At 44.5% G+C, this 23,476-nt stretch overlaps 2 protein-coding genes across 2 annotated transcripts in view; both read right to left on the bottom strand.

Moving 5' to 3' along the window:
* Positions 1 to 23,476, bottom strand: part of ARHGAP31 (Rho GTPase activating protein 31) — a 60,451-nt gene that overhangs the window by 22,915 nt on the left and 14,060 nt on the right. Inside the window, exons 2-3 of the mRNA XM_083885051.1 lie at positions 1,269 to 1,371; positions 637 to 781 (exon numbers count right to left, since the gene is read on the bottom strand). Coding sequence (XP_083741177.1) covers positions 637 to 781; positions 1,269 to 1,371 — 248 coding nt within the window. The remainder of the gene's footprint in view (positions 1 to 636; positions 782 to 1,268; positions 1,372 to 23,476) is intronic.
* The window catches only part of B4GALT4 (beta-1,4-galactosyltransferase 4), a 141,996-nt gene continuing 140,268 nt past the window's right edge, over positions 21,749 to 23,476 (bottom strand). The window contains exon 9 of the transcript XR_014592736.1: positions 21,749 to 21,759. The gene's annotated coding sequence lies outside the window, so the exon portion shown is untranslated. The remainder of the gene's footprint in view (positions 21,760 to 23,476) is intronic.

The following is a 23,476-nucleotide window of genomic DNA, read 5'->3' as shown; positions in this document are numbered from 1 at the left end:
CTTTAAACAAAGTTAGAGATTTCTGCTTGGCCAGTTGCCACTTTGCTCTGCCATTTGTATTTATAATGTGATCGTGATGGACCTGATATGCCGTATCTGGCACAACCGGTATCCTCATCTGCGGTCCTACAAACAGTATGAAAAATGTGACAGATGCAGGGAAGTTGATGCTTTACACATGGGCTGGGCAATCAGTTTGTGCAGGTGTCAGGGACAGTTGGAGGGACAGGGACAAGGAAACCGCACCCCTGTGATTATGAACACAAGCCCAGGTGACCCAGAAGACTCTCAGCGATGCACAGTAATGAGGAAAAGAAAGAGAATTAGTAGTGCTGGGAGGAGGTGCACAGTGGGGAGAAAAAGAGGGAGCAGGGAAGCAATGCAGTAAAAAATGAGCAAGATGAAGGGGAGGAAACAGCAGACAAACTGAGAGAAATAAACATGAAATGGTGAAAAGAAACAAGGACAGGGAAAGAGAGCCAACACGAAATGAGAAGGGAAGAGCACTGAGAAGTGTTTATATGGATAGATGCACCAGAAGCCAGGACATTGGAGTGAATCCCAAACAGCTGTCATGGAGGAATCTGCAGCACATCCACACGGCTGGAGAGGAACAAGAACAGCCAAGGGTCTCACCGTGAATTTCTTGTAGAGCTCATAAGTGAGGAGAGGGTTGGGCAGTTCCCTGAAGTACAGCTTGCAGAGTGACCCCACACAGTGGATGTCCTGGAGGTAAACTTCTCTTGTCAGATCTGGACATTGGTCAGAAACAAACTCTTGTCTGAAACAATATGGAAACAACAATATGGGTGAATAAGAGCTCTAGGAGGCCAGTACTCCACCCTAAGTACTCGTTTACAGCTAGAGAAAAAACAAATGGGAAAGCAGAGATGTCTCTGCAGGCTGGCCCAGATTGTGTCCCAGGTTCAGGCTCTGAGATTTCAGTTAGTCTCCATTACCCCTAGCACAGGGAGTGGACCTCAAACCGATATAAAGAGATTGCTCTGTCCCAAAGTAAGAGAGAGCAAGTCAGCATTTGCGCTGAGACCCTCCATGCCTTTCCCATTAATAAATAAAGAAGGAGATATAGGTATTTTTGGGCTAATCCCTAAAATGTAGTCGTCCCCTGTTACCAACTTTGAAGACAACTTATCTTCTGCATCAGTGTGGAGCTCTGTTGGCCACAATCTGTACCTGAGAGACTAACTCCAAAAAGGTACCAAACAATGTCCTCGAATCCCTCTGACAGTCCCAAATGCTGCCCTCACCTCAACTTCTGTATGTTGGATGTCACTCCGGAGAGCCGGTAGATCCCATCCACGATGCCATGAGTCTCAATGAACTCCGCACAGCTCTTCAGCACGTAAGGGACTACAGGAGGAAAGCAAAGCAAGATGTATAACGAATATAAAGCTCCCACAAGTCACCACAGAGGAGACAGTTCCATGAAAAAACAGCAGAGGCTCTCTGTGGATGCAGGGAAAGGTACAACAATGAGAGAAACACAGGGCAAATAAAAAATAACCCCTGTGAAGTGGCCGTGAGGATCTGCTATGGTTGTGCCATGCAAAACTCATTGACACGTGACAATGACTGACCCTGAAGTCACAGTAACATAGCAGAAAGAAAGGTAGGGTTTCCCTCTCTTCCTTTCTCTTTCAAAATAAAATAAAAGAAGTTCTTTCATTCTAATTGAAAGCATGTGGTAAAGCATGAGGTCCTGGGAACCTCCACCCTCCCCAGTATAGAGCTCCAGCCTTGCTGAATTGTGCCAAAAGGTCTCATTGGCTTGGATAAAAATCAGAGAAGCATTCACACTTCCATATAAGCCTACATACCCACAGTTTAGTGCTCATAAATCCCACTGAGGGGGTATAAAGTTCAAATATTGACTAGATCTGCACACTGACAAAACCTGACATTGGCTTCAAAAGAACTCCATCAGCATAACTAGACAAAGACTTAACCAGACTTAAAGCTGAGAGGAGCCTGAGGCACAACATTTACATCCAGACTTGGACCCAAAGTATATGTTTATTTTTCCCCCATTATATAGGTATAAGAACCCCCCATTCTCTTGGTCAGATCAAGCCTCCCTGTCCCCAGTACTATAACAACCCAAGCTATAACAATAACAGTAAGAAAGCCCTTCCTTATTAGGTGCTAGAAACTACTGTGTATTTAATGCATTGCTTCACACAGCCATAGGCAGAAAAGTCAGTAAATGCACAAGTCAAAAGTTCCCTGCTGTAATGCTGACTCTGCTACACTGCATATTTCAAAAGCTGTATGGAGGAAAACCAACTAAGCCATAGATTTGACTGGAAAGCCAGGCCATAGCAATTACTGCATCTATAGATTTGACTGGAAAGCCAGGCCATAGCAATTACTGCATCTTTGTGACACCCCAGAGACAATGCCTCTGGCTGGACCTTCCCTGAGTTGTTCTGCTCAAACTTCAGGACTATAATGACATATTAACATGTGCTTCATCAGATAGCGTCCAAAGACAGCACTCCAATGACAGCCTGAACAAAAACGGTTAGTACATTATCAATTTTCATTATTTTATTATTTCTCATGGCAGCCACTGTGGCCAGAACCAGCTCATGGGTTGGCTGGTCCCTGCCAAGCACTGCAGGGCACGGGCTCTGGTGAGAACAGCTCCAAGCTTGCACCCACCTCAGTGAGTGACACACTAACTACTGAGCCAGTCAGACAGGGAAGTGCTGCCCTTCTGCCTCCTGACTTGCTGAGGGAAGTAAAGAAGAACTCCTTTTGGTGTTCCTTCTCTTGTCTTTCAGCCAACTCAAATGGAGGAATACATAAAGTCTCAGTGATTACTTGGAGGGCTGAATGGTCCAAGCAGACAAATTCTCATCAAAGGAGCGTCTCCAAAACAACAGGGAAAATTTGACTTTATGGGTTTTTGGAGCAGGCACTCATAACATGGGTACATTGGTCATGTCGTGTCACACTCAAAGCCCTCGTGCTGATTCTCCAGACCCTCCAGCTGTTGTGTGGAGCTCATGGCAGAGGCCCTAAGCCTACAACAGTGTTCATGAAAGCACAAAATTGCAAAGAGAACAGGTGAAGTCTACAGAGTCAAAGCTTCATCCACAACAATCACAGAGTTATGGTATTCTCTCCTCAAGGACTTTGGAAGGGAAGGCACATCAGAGCCTTCCAGAAAGGAAAGGAGCTGGGAAGCATTCCTTTCAGCGCATGCAACACCTACTTCCTATGTGGGCTAAATGGTGTGGAAGGAGACAGAGAAAAAAAAAGTAGTATGAAGTTTCCTTAATATCCTTCCAAGAAAAGTCCAAGTGACACATCCAAAAAAGAGGACCTTTCTAGCTCTGAGTAAGTCCTGATTATCTTGAACTGCAGCAAGGAACTCAGATCATATGATGATGAGAATGCTAAAACTCAAAAAAAGGGAAAGACAAATTACTTGAGGCCTCATCTCCATTTCTGGAAAATCAGGCTTTAACATCTTTATGGCAGAAGCTATGCATACATGGTATATTAAAACTTCCTTCTTGGCAGAGGTCTCGGAGTAAATGACATATAACCAGCAAAAATGGAAGTTAGGCAGATCCATGTCCACCTCAGATCCATCTGGGTGAGAGAATAGAAATCACTGAACTCTATGCAACCTGAAAAAAGAAGAATTAATTGAACAGAAAACATATTTGATCACGATACCCACATGGCAAAGTTTGTTTAAAGGTTAACAGCCTTTCATGGAGACAAGCCTCATATGATGGTGCCTGCCTGCCAACAAATGGGGTCCACGCACAAAGCATCCTTTATTAGATTCCTTTTAAGACCTCAGTGTTAAGAATAAGAAAACCAACTAAAAATGCAGATACTGATGTTTGTTGTGACTAATTTGACCTCTTGAAAGTAAGACCTATTAAATCACACTATTTTTTTGGCTGAGTTCTAAGTTTCCTTGGAGTAAATTAGGTCAAGAGGCCTCAGGCAGGTAAGCAAACCCCCTATATAGAAGAAGAGAAGGCTAGATCTGTCTGTTGAGGAATGGTAAGCAAAAAACAGGGGCCTGAGGGGAACAATCTGTAGCAAACATATAAAATTCAACCCATTTTTATAAGTGGGTGAAAACTCCACAGCAGAGACAACCTATAGATTGCAAATAGACAATATGCACTGAGCTCTGCCAGTATCTCTTGCTGCAGCCCTGCACTTTTCCTTGCTTTTCCACGTCTGGGCTCCTCACATATCTCTGCCAGTGCCCTTCACTCATTATGTACAAGATTTCCTGCCATACCAGGTCTTCAGCTCGTAGGAAGAGAAACAGCCAGTTATGATAAAATTTGTGGCAGTTTTGTGATGTCAAAAAAAAGTCCACATAGGACACTTTTCACTTGCAACTGAAAATTACAGACTTTGACCACAGATCCCTGGAGGAGAAGGGACTACATTGACTTCCTGCAAATCAAGCCCCTAAATGCAGCACTTGTATGGACCTGGAGCACAATAAATGTTTTCTTTGAGCAGGACCTGTAGCTCTGGCATTCCTGAGCAGCTCTGATCTCCTATAAAGCTTAGCCTTTTGGGCTTTTGGGGGTGGTGAGGTTAGAGCAGCAGTGAGCAGCTCTTTCCCATTTGCAGGAGTTTCTAAGCTGGTAGGATTATTTCAGACATGGCTCCTGATGAACTGAGGCTGGGATCAGCCCTGAATGAGGAAGGTACAGGCTCTGGCATGTGCTTTACAACAGGTCTCTATCAGGGTTACAGGGCTTGTAAATCACAGGGCTGGGTGTCTCCCAAGGGAAGATCAGACCTGGACAGGGATTTGCAGCAGGGGCTGTACGTGCAGGCACAGAGAGAGGATGGGGGGTGAGGGAGTCCAATCTTGACACTCCTATAATTAAAACTGTGCTGAAAGCTTAGAAGGCTTAGAAGCTGGAAGGGACAGCTGGTGTCACACAGACCCCGCTTGTTCTGCCAGACAGCTAAACTGTCCTCATTTAAAACTACAATAGAAACCAGATGGAGGAGGACAAGAGACCGTGGACCAAGGCATCAGTCAGAAGGGAAATTGAGTTATAAACATACTGCACACAAAAGACAATACTCCTCTTCCCCTAGACAAAAATAAACCAGAAGGGCAGTTGCAGTAACTCGTTCCACTCTTGCTGGATATCACCTCCAAGTTCAGTGTACACAGACATGCACCTTCACCAGGGTCCCTTCCAAGACAACAGCTTGTGCCATCTCCTTTACTCATGTCTGCTACTCTCTCAGGGCCAGGCATGGTGTCATCCTCCTTCTGATCCCCCCAGCTTCCAGCGACAGCAATGCTCACTGAAATTCCTGCCTCCTAGCACTGCTGGCTCTCCCTTCTCCTGTTCCTTCCCACCCACCAAACCTCCTCACCAGTAAAAGAGGTGCTCATTTTGCCTGCCTGACAAAGGCTTCACTTGGCACTGGACTGAGTATTTTGGATCTAATCTGCAGAGACCTTTAAGCATGTCTCTATTTAAATCCCCAAGCAGCCCAAGCAGGAGAGATCACTAAGAAAAGAGGGAGTGACCTCATCCAAAGTGACCAGTGAGAGCATGGCCTCCTGGCCTCCCACCAAAGCCAGGAAGGAGCAAGGAAGACACTGGTCCAGCAGGAGATGCAGGCAATATCCTGTGACTTTCAGTGCCACCTTCCAGAAGAAACTGAGTCTCCATGGGCTACAGAGGGATCCCAGGGAGGAGGTTGCTAAGTCAGACACCATAACCAGTCAGTGTGAATAGTGCCCAGTTAGACAGTAAGTTAGCTAACCTGGACTGGGCCATGTGTTCAGGGTACACTGCACTGAACTGGACTGAATAGCAGCAGGCTTCATTTTTGACTTTATCCTTCTTTATTTTCTCAGACTACTCCTTGTAAGGATAAGCACTGGTGACAGAGATGCTCAAGGCCTCCTTGGTAGCTGGTTTTTACCACATGGTTGAGGTTTCATGTCCTCTCTAATTTTATTTTAATTTTAGTTTAGCTATTGAAAGGATCAATGTAGATCTTTCATTTCACCTGGAACACCAACTTTTTGATTTTTGACTTGCAAAAAATAGTTTGGATTTTTTTTTAATTTCTCCCCAAAATAAATCCTGCACCATAAAAAGAAAAAGTTGCAGACGTTTTTATTTCATCATTTTGGTTTTGTTATACATTAGTACTTTTTTTAATTGTCTTCAATTGCTCTCAATAGCAACGCATGCTTCCTATCATGCTATGTCAATACCACGACAATAAAGGTCAAAAGTCTCCTGTTTCAATTTAAATGACTAAAATAGGAAATATTTCCTTTTAAAAAGTGTTTCAGTCTGTACTAAGCAAGAGCTGTTATTTTGTACCAAAAAATAACAAATCAGAATGAAATAATATATTCAGTTGGCCTCCTAATCACAGGAAAGGAACAACATTGTATGAATGGCAACATACTTGATCATCAGTATCTCTGATATGATTTTTTTTTTTTGCATTTCCTGACTTTCTACTGTAAATCACGAGTTTTAAAGCTGATTCACTATTTTTTTTCTTTTTTTGCTGACATTGCTCGATTTTCACTAGGCATAAGGTTTGTTGAGAAACAGATTCAAAAGCAGACCAAACTGTGCTCTCCTCCCTGCAGCTCACCCGAGCCCTGGTGCAGCACGTCAGCCACGACACCAGATTTTCTCCCAGTGCAAAGCCCTAACCAATGGCAGCTGAGGATAAATTCTGCCTTCCCACCACGTAGTGTTTCCTTTGCCTTCCACTGTCTCCTTGTCAGCAGCAGCCAGGGATGGAAGGGACCACAGCATCCAAAATCCCTGCAGAGGGTCTCTCCTGCTCAGAGATGAAGCTGGCAGAGCTGGGAAAGGGGATGGTTTGCCCTGTCAGGACACAAATGCTACAAGGACAAAGAGCTTCAGTCTGCAGGATGTCTGTGCATGCTTTTTGCCAGCACTAAATTCACTTCACAGAATTAAAAAAAAATAAATAAAATTTAAAAAAAAAGCCAAAACCTGTCTTACTCCCAAATTCCAGTGTTGAATTTGGCTGTTAGCTGTGGCTAACCTGCCACAACCTCGCCATACACACACACTCCTGAATTTAAACAGCATGAGACAGGTAAACAGCACCAAACAGGCTTAAAACCAAACCAACTTGTTACAATTCACCTTGGCTTTTCTCCCTTAGCTGCCATAAACACAGCTGAAAAGGATGAATGGTTGGCACCAAGGTGATCCTGTCCACATGAACAGCACAAAAAAAAAAATTTAAAAAAAAAAAAAAAAAAAAAAAAAAAAAAAAAAAAAAAAAAAAATTATTCACTGTGTAAGTCACATACTTCATGTATTTTTCCCCTCTGCTTCTGTGGGAAATGCCCCTACAATGTCACAAAGGTTATCACAACAGTGCCATTCCCTGCGATGAAAGCACCGCCCTGTGCACAGTTGTGATTTGGTGGGCAAAAATGTATGAAAAAGAGATCTCAAATCTGTCAGATGCTGCAAGCCATCACCCTGCATCCACCCTGCGTCCACCCTGCGTGGGAAATGGAAACACTGAGTGCTGTTTGGGATGTGGCCTTCTGATTTCAGCCACACACATTTCAACACAACCTGCAGGCTCAGCTGTGAGTTTGAGTGAAGTCAATGGCAGCACCATCACAGTTTTTTTCCCCATGGATATTATACCCAGCTTACATCTAACATATCTAAATAAGACATGTAGGAACACCTGATTTTCCAAAGCAGATCTGACAACTGTGATGTCTGAAGCAAGAATGAAAAAGCCCGTGGCAGACCTGGCCAGCTCATAGACAGCAGACATCAAAGAAAGTCTGAGAGAAAGCACTGCCAAAGCAGACACTGAGTGCTGACTCTCAGCCCCGGCGGTCACTGTGCCCCTCTGAAATGTGACTTCACCTTGACATAGCTGGCAAATTCTGTCACACAGGCACTTTTGAAAGGGGTTGCATTAAATACTAGAATAGTTTTGTTAGGAAAACATCCTGCTGACAATTTCCTGCAAAAAAAAAGACCAGATAACAGAACAGGATATCTCCACTCCTAACTTTTATGACTGTGGTACAACCACCTCAGAAAACAGTGGCTCAGGTACTGCACGGCAGGTCAATGAGCTGTGCACATCCTCAGCTAGCCATTCAAATCCTAACAGCCCTGATCCACAGCAGATTAGGGTGGATATTGTATTTTTTTTTTTTTTTTTTTTACCACAGCACAAGAAATTGGGATAAATAATTCTGAAGATAGGAGTAACCGGACAATTTATGCTGTGTCTGGAAATGGACTCGGGTGTAAGTATAAAAAATATCAGAATAGTTTTGAAGCTGCATGTAATGAATTTACTTCTGTCTTGGTAAATGCCTAGGTACTGGGATGATAAGCAAGCTGTAAGACAAGAATTCTGTCATTCCTCTCGATTCTGGTGACATGTACTAAAACCACTAACAAATCCAAAGTCTGCACTAGCTGATGGAGTGCAGAACTGGAATGATGCCAATGCTGCAGCTCAAGGGAGCTGGGAGAAGCAGCCTGCCAGGGAAGAGCCCAGGTAAGTGTTGGGTGATGGGATGGAAAGCCAGCAATGTAGGCTTCATTGAAGTCTCTTGAGAGCTACTATCCTTCTTCCAAATCAATAAACGAGCTTATGGTATGTTTTCTGTATCACACTTTCCTTTCTTCTGCTGCTCTCCTCTTAAGCACAGAATCCAAAATAAGCCATGCTAACCCACTTAATTGGTGGCACCAAAGCAACAAAATTATATGGACTCCATAAGCTTCTTCCTCCTCTCACCAGACTTTGAGCTACATGTTTTCATTTACAAGAGCTTCAGAAGTTAAAAAACAAGTGCAGTCTCCATCTTTTACCTGGGCCTGCCACCTGTTCATTTTCTTACGGTCCCAAAATTACTCTGGAAGCAATTTGTAAGCTTTAATACATGCTTCTTGACTGTTATAAGGGTGTAGAAACCAAAATCTCCCTTGACACTCTGAGATTCGTACACAGGATTCTTAGGATCCCAGAATCAGGAGAGCAGCAATTCAATGGGATCAGTGCTCCCTACCTGGCTGTCAGTGTTAGTTTGTCCCTTAGTCCTTTTCAACTTGGACTCTAGTGTGCCAGGCAATAGGGATTCCAGGTTTCTTTTTATAAGGCAGACTTTTGAGGCTGTTAGAAGGAAATTCTGAGTGCTTAGGTCTTGATGTGCACCTGAAAAATACCAGTGACTGGCTAACAGTTTTGAAGTCCTTTGTACTGTGCCCCTCACAAACACCATCTCCACACACTGAAATCTGTAGCAATCTCTAGAGGACATGGAATCTGCCTGCAGTATATGCACTGCTCTGTAATGTTCTCTCACTGTTCAACAGATCCTTACTTCACTTTTGTAGTGATGGCATCATGGTGGCAAAGCAACTAATTCCCAAACAAATGCAATTGGAAGGCTGGGGAAGAGACAGGATGAAGTAAGGAACTGGGTTTTGAACACCTGTGCTGCAGCAAAGTGGGCTGCTCTGCAGTTCTCTCTGCTGTTCTTCCCCAGGAAACTTCTGTTGTCCCTGCAAATGTGCAAGGAGAGGATGGAAGTCCACCAGCACTGTTCTCCTTTGGAGAGACATCACAGCATAGTTCTCCTTCCATGCTTGCCACACATTCACAAGAATTCATGACAGCCATTCCTAACCTTTGAAGCACACATCCAGCTGTGCCAGCTAACTCAGGATGGCAGTGCCAATGAGCTCATGTGTGTGAAAGGGAGAACAGGGGCCCATCACCCCACTGAGAGCCCAGGTTATCGTTCAGTAGCAAGTTTTAAAGTAACAGAGGTCCTGGACCAAGCTCTCATGTGGAAGAAAAATGGCATGGTTGAATCTCACAGCACTTATTTATATCTTCTCTCTTCTTCTTCTTTTGCCCTCTGTCACACTTATGGAGTGATGCAGACTGACACTAGGTTATGCAGCAATGTTCTTTCACTCAGGCCTCTCACTGATCTTGCCTCTAGGGCTCTCCTAGTCAAGAGTGGTACAGCAATTTCCAGAGGTTATTCCAAATGGGCTGTTTTACAGACAGTCAACAACTTAGGGCAAAGAGCAGGAAAAATCGCTGAGGATCATTACATATCACAGGCAGACAGATGAGGAGCCCAAATGCAAACCCATAACGGCTGCAAATGAAAAGTGAAAGGCAAATGCAAACAGACTTTTGCGAAAAAGTAAATAAGGCTTTATGATGTCAGTCTGATTGAAAACAAACATGCAAAGGCACTAGCAATAATCAGTCATTATGATTTGTAGCCAAGCAGCACCAAATCCATTCCATCTTTGCTCAGTTGCTGAGCATATATTTAGACCGAGTGTTTTCATTGCCAAGTTGCCTGGGCCTGACCCAAAGAAACACATTGACAGAAAAAATCCCACTGGACTCAACAGTATCTTTCACAAAGGAAATAAAATCAATTTGCTCTACTTCCTCCTACCTTTTACTGTGACATGCAAAAGTAAAGGAGGTACATGAACGATAGATGCTTTTTCACCAGCTTTAAAGGGGCACAAAAGGATAATGTAAGCTTCAACAAAAAGTGGAGAACTAATACTTCTGCTGGCAGCAGCAGGTCACCTAAAGATGCTCCTCCCAACCCTGCTCAGAGGAGGCTGAAAACAGGTCAGTCTTTACTTGAAGAGGACTAAGCTGTGGATGACTCAGATTGTTGGTGTTTTAGTGGTGAAACAAGATGCTGTTCTACCCATCCTAAGTAGTGCCCAGGGTGTACAATCACAACAGTCTGTGAGCTCAGTTTCTGTGTCCAAAAAACATGGAGAAAATTCTGCCAGAATCAGCACCTGATCAGACACACATAACTCTACACATAAATAAATGTATGTATCAGCATATAAATGTGTATGCATACGTATACACATATGAATGTATTTTTACACATACAGCTATATTTGTTTATGTATGTACGTGTGTGTGGTTTCATGTGCATTATCAGGAAACTCTTTTTAGAGAAATAGCTGGATTTTAATGAGATGTCAATCAAAGCCTAATGAAGTCAAAAGATGTGAAAGTCATGCTAGGCCAGTGTCATAGCTCTGGGGGATACATGATGACATGCTGGTGCTCTTGCTTGTTGTAGCATTGCCCTGCTTGTTGCTGCTGAAGGCTTTGCTGGGTGAAGCACTCTCAGCCAAAGAAAGCCATTGGTCTTGGGGGCTGTTCTATTGATATCTGCACCAGCAAGTCCAGCACAAGTCTCAGTGGATTGTTTCACTCAGTAATTTGGTTAAGAAGGGCAGCCCATGGGATATGGGTCATATTGGCTACATCTTTTCATCTTCAGAGGCTGCAGCACTCTAAAGTGTACTCTTACAGCCATGTTCACAAGGATCTTCTTTCCTTTCCATACACCAGGCAGGGTAAAGAGCTCAAGAAGAAGCTGCTGAGCAGCCTGGCTCAGACATCTGGATGTGGTGCTGCTCCTTCAGGGCTTCTTTCAGAAACAGCAGGGAGCACAGCACTGCTCCATCTGCCAGCCCTGTGGCACATCAGTGCTCACATATGTTGCAAGAGGGCAGTTTGCTCACTCTCCAGAGCCTGGGAGAATCAGCAAGGACAGCAAAGGAGGCAGAATGACGTTTGCAGATGGTGTCACGTCTCCCAGCCTTCTAGAGGCTGATGCTGGGCTAGGATTGTTTAGAATGTTTCCTGCCATGCTGTTTGTGTCTGTCCACCTCCACCTCAGGATGTCAGCACACAACAACTGAGATGCATCCAGAGCACGGGGAATGGTTTTCCAAGGCTAAGCTGCAGGGACTGTATCTCTGCAACTGCCTGCCAGAGGTGTAAGGGCAACTCTATTCAGTCTAAGAAAATAAATCTGTCGGATGGTCAGTGATGAAAGGAGGCACAATGTTGCTTGTAAAGACACTAGTAAAAGAGGAAAAGAAACAAAGCTGAATAAAATATTCAGCATGATGGTATCTCCTTCCTTCTGTCCCCTCACCTAATAAGGACAAGTCAGGAAAGATATCCATCTATACAATACTTTTCTTTGTACTCCCAAGGTCCTTCTGATCCCAGTGGTAGCACTGTCCCCATCTCTTTTCCGCACAAAATAATCGTCTCAGTTCCACAAGGGATACAAGCCTCTCGCTCCCTTCACCTCTCAATAAACACACATGCCAGAGGTTATCAAACTGAGGGTCATTCTCAGTGCTAACAATGGGGAAAAAACCCAATATCAAGCAGTTACTAAGGCAGTAAATCTAATCATTTGGCAATTGTGTTCCTTGGTTTCCAAGCCCCCCTAACAGATTCCTGATATATTCCATATTTCACTCTTTATTTTGTTTTCCATTTTGCAAAGGACAGGCTCTGAACCAAGATGAAGAAAAACAACTTTTCTGCTCCCCCTCCCCCCGTTTTTTTCCCCCATGCTATCTCTGCTCCAAGTCAGGCCAGGTAGTGCTTATCATTTCCTCTGCACGGCAAACACCAGGGTGCATGCGTTTCCTGCTGGCCAGGCCTAAACTGCGAGCTGACATTGTTTTCAAGGCCCCCCTCTCTCAGAGGCAGGAGCAGCTCTGCTGCACAGCTCTTCCTGTTGATGTCAGGTCCCTCTTCCTCCCAAAGCAAATGGGTTTCCTGACGGCATCTGTGTCCTTTTCCATGAGGATTAGCAGGAACCATTTTCCTACACAGGGGCCATGAAAGAAAAAAAAAAAAAAGTACTGGAGAAAGGGATGTAATAGGGAAGAGCAGGGGTGGATGATTTTTTTTTCCAAGCAGTCTTGGAGAACATCTGGGGTGCCTCTCAATGAGGAGGAGAGAGAAGAGATAAGAGGTCAAAACAATACAGTTATGTCTTAGAGATACTGGTATTTGCAAGTCCCAGAAAATCACTTATTAGCAGAGAACATCAGAGACTAATTACAGCTGCTGATTTCCCACTGCTAAGGAATGTAAGCTCACAATAGAATAGCTACAGCCACAGCCCCTGCGTTCCAGCAGCGCTGTCATAAGCTGTAGGAAATGCCAAGACCTTTACACCAGACTATTGCCTTCTTTTTTATTCTCTCAAATGGAGGAATCACTACCACTGCCAGCACTATTTCATCAACAGTGGAGAAAATGGGCGACAAATGTGCAGAACACAGCTGACACCAAGCTGAATCACTTCAGTTCACAGATTGCCATTGTGTGTGCCACTGCCACAGCAGAGAAGAGGTAACCTAACCAGACATCATTTCAGGCCTCCCCCAGCCCCATGGTGTTCAAGGTTTGCATTTGTCCCGTTAGAGAAGCTGATGGGCTTGTTCCATCTCCCACCAGGACGTCTGCAGTTTGCTGCACAGTGTAAAAGATAGTTATGAAGCCTGTGACTACAGGGACACACAGCAGGGCAGAGGGCGAGGAGCACAGCCAGTTAGGGCAACAGTGCTGCCTGCCCTTCACAGGATTTCAGACACAAGAGTCCCATGGCCTCCCTCACAGAGCAAGGAGTTGGGTCCCCTTAGGATATGCACCTCAGCAAGAAAGGGTTTCTCTTGACTGGGGAAACAGAGCCCCCAGAATTTTCTATACCACATCCATACTACTGTAACCAAACAGGTGGGGAGGTGTTTACTAGGGGGTGCACAGCAATAACCAGAACATGACCTCTCCCTTAGCAGACTGTCTAGAACTACTGCTCCCAATAGTCCTCTGGGATGAGTCACAGGTATTTGCCAATAAAATATATTGTCATAATGTGATTTTTCTCCTCTTTTTTTTTTTTCCATCTGTGGCCTAGTCACCTTCCTGTGACACTGTAGTAACTAAGCAAAGGACCATACTTCCAATTTCTGTCCATAAATTGCCACAGAGGCTGACAAAATTATTCCAGTTGTAGTCAACAGCAGATGTGGCCCCAAGTCTGGCAGAGCCAGCAGAGCTGCAAGAGAGTGAACTAGGGCTTAGTTTTTGTCACCAGAAGAAATTCCCCATAGCCGGAGCCATGCCAGTGCTCACACATGACAGTGGGATGGGGCACCACGAGCTGCTCCAGGAGGAAACCCGCCCTTGGATGAAGGGTCGAGCAAGAGAAACAGACCCCACCGAGCCCACATCTCCCTGTCGCTCTTCCCCCCATCTCTAAGTACCGCCTGCTATTCGTGAATGAATTAGCTCAATGCCTCTTAAGCAGTGTACTGACCAGGAAAAGGGCGTGGGGATTATTAATGGAAAAATCCTTGAGTCTTTCAGTCCTGCAGTGTGGCTACAGTTACAAGGAAAACAGGATACCATGCGGCATATGGGGAGGAGGAAGAGAAAAGGAGCAGAAACTCTAATGACCTACAGGGATTAACCAGCAAGGAAGAACAAAGGGCTGGTGGTAAATAGGCACAGCTGGCCCGAACGACCAGGAGAGAAACTAAGGCAGACAGTAGTGGTCTGCACAGGGGAGGCATAACACGGAGGGAAACAGCTGCTTCTGCAGGAGCAAGGGCTTGTAGCTACCAGTGAATGAAAATGTGAGAGGGTAGTAAAGAGCAGGGAAAACCTCCCAACACTAAGACACAGTATTGTGTAGAATTCAAAATATTCAAAATCTGCCAGGAGATCGCTCTGAACCAGAATGGTTCTGCACCGGCCACTGAGATGGACAAAACCATCTCGTCGGTCTTCCCGTGCCATAATCAGGTGATGCCTTTTAAGCCACAGAAAGATCCCCTGGAAGAGTTTGCTGCCCTAAAGGAAAGCATAAGTGCCAGCACTCACTACAGCAAGGGACGACCACAACCAGCAGCTGGAGTTTAAATTGGATACTAAAGCATGTGGGAAGAAAGGCCACTTGAAAATCATCCAGCTGAAAGATTTTCCAGTGGGAAAGTGCATTTCACAAAATCAAAATGTTTCACCAGAATGCATGGATTCTGCTCCATTTTTCGACCATCAAATACACTGTTTCTAGAAGGTGAAATGTGTTCACTCCTTTATCATTATTTTTTATGTAATTAAACCTTTTGGAGATTTTTTTTTTATTTATTTAGGGGTAGTTTCTCCTTTTTTTATTCCATTTCTAGATGAAAGGAAGTCTTGTGGTAGGGGAAGATGGAGTGCAGCACAGTGCAAAACAGGAACCAGCTCTAATGGACATTGAGTGATATCATCAATGCCTGTACATTGTACACTCCTCTGTACACTTCTGAGGAGAGCAGCACTGTTCTTTGCAAGCCGAAGCCCAGAGTATTGCATGTGTTTCTTGTCAGAGAATGAGAAAAAAAGGAGGTGAGTGTCCTATGGTTTGCTTTTCAACCCTCAGGACACAAAAACCTCTCATTTGAAATCTTGCTTGTATGTCACGTCCCCCATTGTGAGGATAAAACCCCAGCACGGTCTCACAAAATGTGCTTTGCTTCTGTCAGCAAAAATCTAAGCCCTCGGCAAGGAGTCATGAATTAACAGAGGATAAGGATCATTCTCATCCCATAGGTGCAAACAGGAGAAACAGAAATGATTTGGCAGCCTGAGTCATACACTGAGATAGTGGAAGACCTGAGGTTAAGAGCCAGTTTTCTTGTATCTCAACTCCTGGCAAAGAGAAACTTACCTTCAAAAATTAAGAAGTTGGTAAACTATGCAGAGATTGCAACTGGTTTTTCAGAATCACTGACACAGAAAGTTGAGCTGAAAAACTCACACAAATGTGTTTTTCTGGAGGAGGATCAAGTTGTCCCAAGCTTCCACCAAACCAGAAAGAATCTCCCTACCCAAACTTCTACCCTAAACCTGAACATACAGGCTAAAACCTCAGGAGATTTGAATCAGAGATCACTGATCAGATGGTCAGAGAAACCTTTTGGGTTGTTTGTCCTAGAAGTCAGTTTGTGCCAAAAGACCAGGCTTCAGTAGCCCTGTGTCTAGGCATGTTTGGAACTGGTCCTGTGCTCTGTGGCTTGGTGTCACTTCTATAATTCTTTTTTTTTTTTTTTTTTTTTTTTTTTTTTCCCTTGAATGGTTGTCTCATAACAGAATACCACAATAATAGCTAGACACTACCAAGAGGTCATCTAGGGAGAAATTGCAATATTTCTGATCATTTCAGGGAAGGGAGGTTGGGGGTGGGGGGTGGGTGAGGAGAGGCCTGAATTCCTTGGAAAAGATGCTCTGTCTGTTTACATCAGTTATACCACACTTCTTGCATTCCTTGTCTACTGACTTCCTCCATCTCCTCAGCTACCCATTGTTTTCCTTTTTATTACCTTTCATTTTGATTTCACAGCAAACTCAGTTTTCAGCATAATTTTCTTTCCCTGGAATTCAGACTCAAGCCCCACCTTTGGGACCTGGATGGAGGTTTAAAATCCTTCCCCAGCAAAAAGGCACTTGAATCTGCCATTTACAATTCAGGCCCATATCTTCCAACTGCATCTCTAAACTGCATCAAAGACTTTTGTTCCTAGCTTTTGTTCCCAGCTTTTGTTCCCTTCTCTGTTCCCTTGAAATGTCAGCAAACATGATGGCTTTGTTGATGCCATCAGGGTGGTCTGACCGCTTCCCACGCTGGGCATGCGGATTGGGTAGCTGTGGAACAGTCAGCAGTTCACTGGGTGTCTCCTCTAGGATGTTGTTGTTCCTCACACCAAGGCAGTGGCCTGAAGCAGCAACATTGCCATGAAATCAACAGAAAACAAATCCACCTCCAGCTGCCCTGGCTCACACAAGGACATGCAGACTGTTCCAAACCAGCAGCTGCTGATGCTACCAGGCAGAGAGGAGAACCATGCTGGGGGCTCAGGGCTCTCCTTGGATAATGGGCTGGATATCCACCCCTTCAGACACATTCCCTGCTTTGTCTGGAAGACTCCAAATATATGCAGCACTGCTGTCGCTTGAGCCAACAGACTGCAGGGCTGTCAGAACTCAGATCTCAGGACTGCTCTAGCTCTGCTGACTTCCATGTAGAAATGGCTTCTCTCGCATCCAAGTCTATGTGTGTCAGGGTAGGGATGGGATGACCAGGCATATCCTGCCCCAGAGACCTCCTCATATGCCCCCAGGACTGCTCTGAGATGACCCGGGACCTTTCTGACCCATGTAGTTCCCTGTAAGGTTGCAGGAGATCCTGTGCCAAGCCCAGCAGGCTCTCCCTGACCTCTGGGAACTGCCCGTTAAATGTGTCTGCCTGCTGTCACAGCATCCCAGGGTAGAGTTGTTGGAAGGAATGGGGAAAATCAGGTGAATCAACTACCGACCACAGGGCATATTTTTCTGCCCCATCACAGGAAGCATTTTTAGCCTGCACTGCCCAGGAAGGGTTGCTCTAGCATTGCTCATCAGCCCACCTGAAGTGTCTCTACCACAGGAGATCTTCAGGGCTTCCAAGGCTTCTGTCCTGCTCTCTCTCTCTGCTTTGCCTACCAATATGCTGCAAAATATTGGTCATGACCTCAGTTGTTCTGAAATAACATGTTTGGCTTCAGCCTGAGAAGCCTGAGCAACGCTGCCCTACCACACTTTCCCGGGAAGCATTACGGTAAGGATGTGATCCAATTTAGGAATGAGCTGAGGCTCTTCCTCCTCTCTGCTCTGCATCTCTCAGGTTCAGTTGATCTTTTCCTATCACAATGCTTTTTCCAACTCTTTACTATCAATTAATTTTCTTCAATTACAGCAAAAAGAGACCCTGGGCAAAGAGGAAATTTTCTGCAAGTCTCACAAAAGATCATATTTGTCTGTAGCTTGGTTTCATTCAAGGAAGGTCATTCTGTGTAAAGCACACTCAAAACGGACAATGCTTTGTCTCCAGGTCTCCAAAACATTCTATCCAGACACTGTCATAGAAGCTCTTAACATGAGCAGTCCTCTGATCCATATCCAGCCTCACCAAGAGTTTCTCAGCAATCTGAGAAATGTTCTAGGCCAACACAACCTACTTCTCTTGGAGCTGATGGCACCACTATCTTCAATGTCAACTGCAGCAAATTACAACAGTCTACCTTCTGTTGACAAATCCACCTAAAATTTGGTTCTTTTTTTCATTCTTGGCATAAGTTGAGTTCTGATGCATTCCTTGGACTTCCTTGGCATCAATTCATGGCTCGCTCTGGTAGTAACAGGGAAAGTGTGGATGTTGCAAAAACACTTTGTCACAAGAGAGATTTGCAAGTATCCCCATCACACAGAAGTTGCTTTTGATCTGCTGTTTCACTAACCTAAATCATAAGCCCCTTTATGGCTGGGAATACTTTCTGTATATTCAGAGCTGAGTACTTCCATACCAGTTGGCTGCAGTATCCCAGATTTATACTAGTATCACTGAGGTCAGAGGTTGGCCCCATGCCATGCAGGCCGCACTTCTGGTGGAGCTCAGTGGTAAAAGGCAGCATGCTGAAATGGAAGCAAGGAGTCAGAGGACTGTAAGGTGCTGGAAAAACCTCTCAGAGGCACAGTAACAAAATGAAGACACTCTTTTTCTGACAGCATGAAAATCCTTTGAACTGCTTGTGTCCCACTGTGAGAGATTCTGTGTATGGAGTGCTTGAAAGGACACACTGAGTGACAAGAGCCCCATGCTAGGGAAGGCTTGTGGCACAATGTACAGACAAGGGGTGTGTTCCTAACTAGATCCTTTGGCTTGTACAGCCCTGCTCTATCCAACTTTGCTACACACTGCTCTGCACATCCCCTTCCACTCCACAGTTTCATACATGAGAGGATGCCAGGCAGGGGACATTCAGTGAGTCCAGCTGTGCCTCTGGCCGATCTGAACACTGGATGAAAGAAGTTGCAAGGAAACACATCAATACAAATCCATGAAGTGCAGCTGCCAAGGTTTAAAGACTAGTGCCCTGGTCCCCTAGGCACAGATGACCCCATGTAGAGACTGGTTTCACGCACAGCATTCAGGTCATCCCAGTCTCTAAGATGGCTCTGGGCAGAGATGGGAGACAGCTGTATGAATCCTACACATAATGCACTTCCCTTGATCTGAAATGCTGGGCATGATGGCATGATTCAGCTGCATAACCTGGTTCATAAACCAGTTGGTTTTGCAGTATGCAAGAAGATATTTGGGAGGATGATATCTTGTTGGACTAGAAATGGAAGGGGAGATGGCAAAGTGGCTGGGAGTCACAGTCAGATGTACACAGGCAAGCTTGTCCTGCTTAGAGAAAACTAAAGAAAAGTTGCAAAAGATAGTGGTGTTCTCAGGAAATCCAGTTTTGAATCTGGCTTGCCTCACCCTGACCTGAGACTCCTTTATAAATTGCATCAGGAAGACAGCACTGGCCAACAGAACACAACAGCTAATCATAAAATGTGAAGAATATCTATTATGTGCTCAGCTAGTGACATTTTAAAGCCTATAATTTTTTGCATCTGCAGTCTCCTGGCTTGTAGTATTTATTCTCCTTTCCCTTGGAGCCAAGCTAGAGACAGTCTCAGATAAAAATCCTGCAGTTGAACATCCTGTATTTCAGGGAAATTGAAGTCAGGCGTCTGTACTTCAAATCAGCCCTGATTAAAGCAATGTGAGAAGAATAAGTTCAAGAAATGAACAGGGCTTCAGAGAGGCATCTTCATCTCCAACTTTGGCTGAGGCACAGCAAAGGCCAGTATGAGAGCTCCAGAGTGTAATCCAGAAGGATTCTGAGATATGCAAAACTCAAGTACAACTCAAGTCAGCTTTGTGGGCCTGTAGACCTTTGTAGACAGCAGGCACAAGGTCTGTTTTTTCTGACTTCAGGTTTTGTTGAGGAAATTCCTTAACTTCAGTTGGGTAGCACTTGGGTAATGTCCATCCTCTTTTACACAAAAGCCTGGGCACTCCTGATAGGAACCTTTACAGAGGGTTTGAAAGAAAGCCATTGGAAAAATACGAATTCAGGAAACAGGAATGTTATAACGTTGCTAGCGCAAAGGCAAAAGCCATTGTGTGCACACAAATTTAGAAGCAGCAATGGCAAAAAGCTTTGAAAGAAAACAGCAGTGATTTTTATTATTGCCTTACATGAGTTCAGAATGTTGCAAAGTTAAACAAAGCAATTATAAAGCAGGGTATTTAAAAATACCTAATGTTTCACAGTCTTCTTTGAGATGAATCAGGTATCCAAACATCTGGGGACTGCAACATCCATCAGGAAACACAGACAGATGAGACACATCAAGACAGGAAGGTTTAGGGCTGCCATTGGAGAGACAAGGAACAGCAGGAGACTCCTGCAGCTCCTTTTGGGTCAGAAATGTTAGTTCTACATGAATGTGTACACTAAACAAAAAGAGGAAGAAAAAGAGAGAGCTAAAAAAGGTTTTTGCAAGTCTCCTGCTGTTCTGTGTCTTTCTCACTTTGCTCTGATCTCTCTGTACATGTCACTGGCTGGCAGGATGACTGCTTCCTGATTCATGATTTCATATTTAATTCTTTCTATATAAAAGGAATTTAAAGGAAATTATTACAAATAGTTTGGCCACACTGCATCAACTCACTGGAAACTATTTCTTTATCCCTGACATTCTCTTTTTCTTTTTCCCTCCTTTTATTTTTTTCTCCTTTAAGAGAAAAGTTAGATGCTTTCATAAACACTTTCCAGACTTGAGCTGTTCACAGATTGCATGTGGAAGGCAAACACAACCCAGGCCTGGAAGAAAGACTCTCTCATGCTGGTCACCCCAGTAGCTTGGGGCGTTGCAGGCGGTGTCCTCAGCAGCATTTCCTTTCAGAGAGCTGTGGCTGCATGAAAATGCTTTGGGTGTAGCAATCCTGTGCTCATCCCACAGGCACTTCATGAAAGAGGCAACTGTTCCATGTTGGGAATTCAGAGAAACCTCTGGCCAGCAGCGGCTGCTGGAGGCACCCTGATTAAAGCCCCATTGTTTTGCCCACTCCAGCTAAACTGCTCCCTGATGAAGCCCCTGTCTGTCCAGTGGTTTGGGAAGAAGCAAATAAGTAAATAAAGTCGTTGCTGGGAATAACAAAGACTGAAGGAAGTAAGGAAAGAGGAAGTAACCAAAGAAAAAAATCCTTTAATGCACTACATTTCTCAAAGGCATATGTCCAGGAATTGGGTCTCTGGACTGTGTTTCTTTTGTCTTTCTGACTCCTGGATCTTGCTGTACTAAGGGCTTTGAGACACTAACAAACTCTTTGCAAACACAAGGGGTGTTGCAGGAAAAGGGTGTTGAGATCATACTTAATCAAACTTCCTTAGATTTTGATAGCTACAGTACTGCTGTACAAGTCAATCATCTCTTTGCTTTTGCAGTTCTCCACAGCCAAAACAGCTGAGCCACACACCTCAGGCCATGACCTGTATCCTGATTCTAGTACATGGCTGACGTGTTTCAGAGGGAAGAAAACTCCAAGCTAAGTTCATATTCTTGCACAGGTGTGTCTCAGAGGGGGATGAACTGAATGATCTAAAAGCAGGACCACCTTGCTGGAGACTGTAAAATCAGAGATATTTTGATTCATAGCACAGGCTTCCAACGCAAAGGAAGCTGAAGCACCACATCCTTCAGCAGGTGCTGAAGATGAACATGTTTAAACATTAAGTATTGAAAGCTTATCCAAGTGAGGCAAAGATGCTCTTGTTCACATCTCCATAGACTTTAGAACTAATCAAACTGAAGCTCATTTTAACATCAGTTAGGCACCAAAAGGGGAATGAAAAAATGTAGTTAGCTGATGAAAAAAAATGGATCACTTGCAATGTAGTAAGTTAATGGTATCTCCTTACACTTCATGAAAACAAGCTTGTTTCAAGGGCTGAAAGGAGTTGGAAGTTACTGTTTTACCTCTTGCCCTGTCTCAGTTTTGGGTAAAAATCTGGAAGAGGAGTTTTGGATAACAAGAGTTGTCGCCACTTTGAGCATGTTCCTTTACTCCTGTCTATCCTTCAGCTATCTGTACCCAGAACAGTTTATTTTCCCCTATCCCACCCCTACTAACAAAGCTGCCAGGATTTTGAATTCTGTTCCCACTTACAGCCCTCTCTCTTCCACCATTCATTAGCAGTCTTCATTTGTTCCAATACAGTCAGTTTTGCCCTCAGACTAGTTTTTCCAACCTTCACCTCCTGCCTTTCAAGCATATCGAAATTTCCTTGCATGCTTCTCTCTCCAGTCCACTTTTGCCCTTATTCTCTTTTCCCATCCATTTCCTCTGGTGTCCTTTTCCATTTCTCTGCCACACTTCTTTCCTCTCAGTTGTTTCTTTGGATGCATTAACATTAACTTCTATCCATAAATTAAGGTTGGGCCTGGTCCCAAAACCCAAATCAATCGAAGTTGCTGCAGGCAACTTGTAAGGGGCAGTCCTATCCATGAGTCAGTAATGAAGCCATCCCATGGTGTGCAAAGGAAAAGCTGTGCTATTGCATATTCTCCCTTCTAAATCAGAGACCATAAAATGAAGTCTGCAGTCTTGCATAAATTCTTTCTAGCTTTTTTTTTTTTCTTCTGCTTGGTTTCCTTTTTTTTTTTTTTTTTTTTTTTTTTTTGCAAGATTAGCAGAAGCATCCTGGCCAAGCTCCAGTCTAGGGTAATCTCTTCTGCTATTTCAGATCCATGCTGAATTGTTTTTTCCATTTCCTAACCCCAGAGGTTAGATGGTAAATGGCTGTCATGTTCTCTTCAAAGTTTAATTGTCACGTATCGGGGCAGAAGCCTCACCAAGACAGAAAGGAGCACTCTGGGTATGTAATGACACCCTGGTGCTCCTCACACCTCCCTTGGGGGCTCTTGGTATGGAACCTGCTGGGACAGACAAGCTGGGGGAGCCCAATCCTTGCCTGCACTCACCTTCACCCAAGGTGTCACTCCCAGAGCTGCAAGAGCCCATTTTCAGTACTGGGTGATGACAACAGCTAGGACTCTTCCCATTTAATGACAACAATAATGGGAACTTTGCACCAAAAAGAACATGATACCAGCATCATTTAATCACTGAGGGAGGTAGGATGTGGGACAAAAAGGAAAGCCCTAAGGTCTTTCATTGAGCCAGGCATTGGCAGGAGCAGAGCTTGCCACAGCCTGTGGTGTGCCATGGATGTGACTCCTGCCACCTTCTTCATGCAATTCCAACTCCAGTCTGAGCAATTCACTGGTGCACAAGCTCTGGAATGCACATAGAAAGGCAAAGGAGTGCTTTTAGGCTGCTTGCATCTCCAGCAGGTCACCAAACCAAGATGAGGGACACAGGTAGTCAAGCTGAGGCTGCAAAATCTCACTCCACACATGAACACTCATGTTCCCTTGTAGCCACCAGCACTGCCTCAGCACAAGACATGTAGGGGGTGGCACTGCCCAGGGTGCACACGGAGCTCTTCCCAATATTTCAGGCAACTGCATTGCTGGTAGCTCACGAAAGCACTCAGCCAAAACTGCTGACATGTGTCAAATTCCCCAAGCAGCAGTGCTGGCCCAGCCAAGGGAGCTTGAGGAGCCATCTGGCCAG

The sequence above is a fragment of the Zosterops lateralis genome (genome assembly GCF_965231275.1).
Source record: "Zosterops lateralis genome assembly, chromosome: 2".
Taxonomy (NCBI): Eukaryota; Metazoa; Chordata; class Aves; order Passeriformes; family Zosteropidae; genus Zosterops; species Zosterops lateralis.
The sequence above is the reverse complement of the archived record's forward strand: the minus strand, read 5'-3'. Positions and strand labels throughout refer to the sequence as shown.